Source organism: Halyomorpha halys, unplaced genomic scaffold (assembly GCF_000696795.3).
Source record: "Halyomorpha halys isolate HHAL.00 unplaced genomic scaffold, Hhal_1.1 Scaffold264.1, whole genome shotgun sequence".
In the NCBI taxonomy this organism is placed as follows: Eukaryota; Metazoa; Arthropoda; class Insecta; order Hemiptera; family Pentatomidae; genus Halyomorpha; species Halyomorpha halys.
This window is the reverse complement of record NW_027109727.1, coordinates 299,781-301,687: the sequence shown is the minus strand read 5'-3', so window position 1 is coordinate 301,687 and position 1,907 is coordinate 299,781. Positions and strand designations below refer to the sequence as shown.

The window sequence follows — 1,907 nt, the reverse complement described above, 5'->3', positions numbered from 1 at the left end:
CTTCTGTTTCAGGTTCTGGTACTGGTGGTTCAGGTTCTGGTTCCGGGGCTGGTGCTTCTGTTTCAGGTTCTGGTACTGGTGGTTCAGGTTCTGGTGCTGGAGCTGGGGCTTCGGTTTCAGGTTCTTCAGGCTGAGGTGCTGGGGCTTCTGTTGTAGGTGTAGGTTTGAATGGTGGGAATGGACGGAATGGTGGGAATGGACGGAATGGTGGGCGTGGACGCCAACTTGGAATGTGTGGTGGGAAAGATGGGAGTTTTGGAATGTATTTCTGTAAATAATAAAATCGAATCATTTATTTTAAACTTAAAATAATAGGTTATTTGATGGAAACCTGTGTGAAGTGTGAATCGTGAAACATTTAATTTGAATTGTATAAATTCTTCTCATGAGAAAATTAGGAATTGATTTACGGACTAATACATGTACCCAATAATTCCAATTTGTGAACATATTTTATTATTTCATTTAAAACAAAATACCTACATAGAAAATATGTGTACTACGGAAATAACATATAAAATTATTATTTTTAGAACTAAGTAGCAACCAATAATAAAAACATTTTAAAAAAATATATATTATGAAATTATAAAGTTTTAATTGAATGAGATGATATTTACGATCTGACAACCAACTTTTAAATTGAAAAGTATTTCGGTAAAAGTTTTATATCTACTAAGTTTTTAATAATAATACAAGATTTTATTAAGTTATGGGAAAAGCAATTATAAACTATATCAACAAAAAAATGTTGAATGTGTGATTTAAATGCAGGAAAAGTTATATAACTTATGTCTTCTACATAGGACAGATGCATACAAAAAAGTAACTTATAAAAAAATGAAATAATCTTTTTTCAAAACTTACCGACACTTGTGGATAAAAACCCTAAGTGAAAAAAGTGTAAATTCCAATTGAATACAATGAATTTTATAATCTAAACATTAACTTTTAAATGAATTATGTCTTTTACATGGTTATTATCTTTGGTTATTAAGATCAGTATTTTAATTTTATTTAATACATATTTAATTTATTTTACAAGATTTTATTCAATCCTTATGAAGTCCATTATTATTCTAAATCATATAACAAAATGTAAATATGTGATTTAAACGGAATATTTGTTTGATTTTTTACTTACGTCACGAATATCTTTCGCCTTGTCTACTGCCTTGTCGAAGACCTCAGACAGGCGGAACCCGTGAGCGACGGCCAAGAAGGCAAAGAGGACGAGTGCGAACTTCATTTCGGCTGATTAGAGTCGAATGATACAATAATTAGCAGCATCCAAGTATATATATTCATATCAGCTTCATTAATTAGTCATGAACTGTTTGGACAGATGTAATTGCAAAGAATAACATTCAATATTTTTTTCGAAGGTCGAATTTTCATTGGAATATTGCTTGGTATAGGATATTCAAATATTTGTGTTATTCTTGCTTTGCTTTTCAGAACAACATCCTGAATTTATTTAGTTTTCGAAGAACCGCAGTTGAATTTTGCCACGGATCGAGTACGTGATAGTAGTGTGCTTCAGTCTCAAAACTTCTTGTTAACTCGCCTATTTTAAATATTATTGTATATGTGTGAAAGTGAAATCTCTCACAGTAAAGTAATCTCAACAAAATTACAGAAATTCATGAAATCAAGATTTATATTCAAAATTATAATAATAATCATTTTATTGCTTTTCAGGTAATAAAAGCACGCTATTGAAATTGAGTAGTGAATTTTAATTTTTTTGTTTATATACATTAAATATATTGTTTTTTTAAAAATTATAAAGCAATATATTTGTTCATAGATCTTTTTACCCCTGCTGACAAATCTTTTATATAATTACAACTATAGTACTTTGTATTATATCTTATTGCATTTTCACTTCTATTGTTATTTTTGTC

At 29.6% G+C, this 1,907-nt stretch overlaps 1 protein-coding gene across 1 annotated transcript; it reads right to left on the bottom strand.

The window, feature by feature from the left end:
• Nucleotides 1–59: 59 nt before the first annotated feature.
• Nucleotides 60–1,304, bottom strand: LOC106680477 (uncharacterized; the record flags this gene model as incomplete). Its single annotated transcript, XM_014420213.3, is given in 2 exon segments — nt 60–268; nt 1,145–1,304. Coding segments are annotated over 2 exon segments (314 nt in total), but the record flags the coding sequence as incomplete, so codon positions are not given.
• Nucleotides 1,305–1,907: the final 603 nt, after the last annotated feature.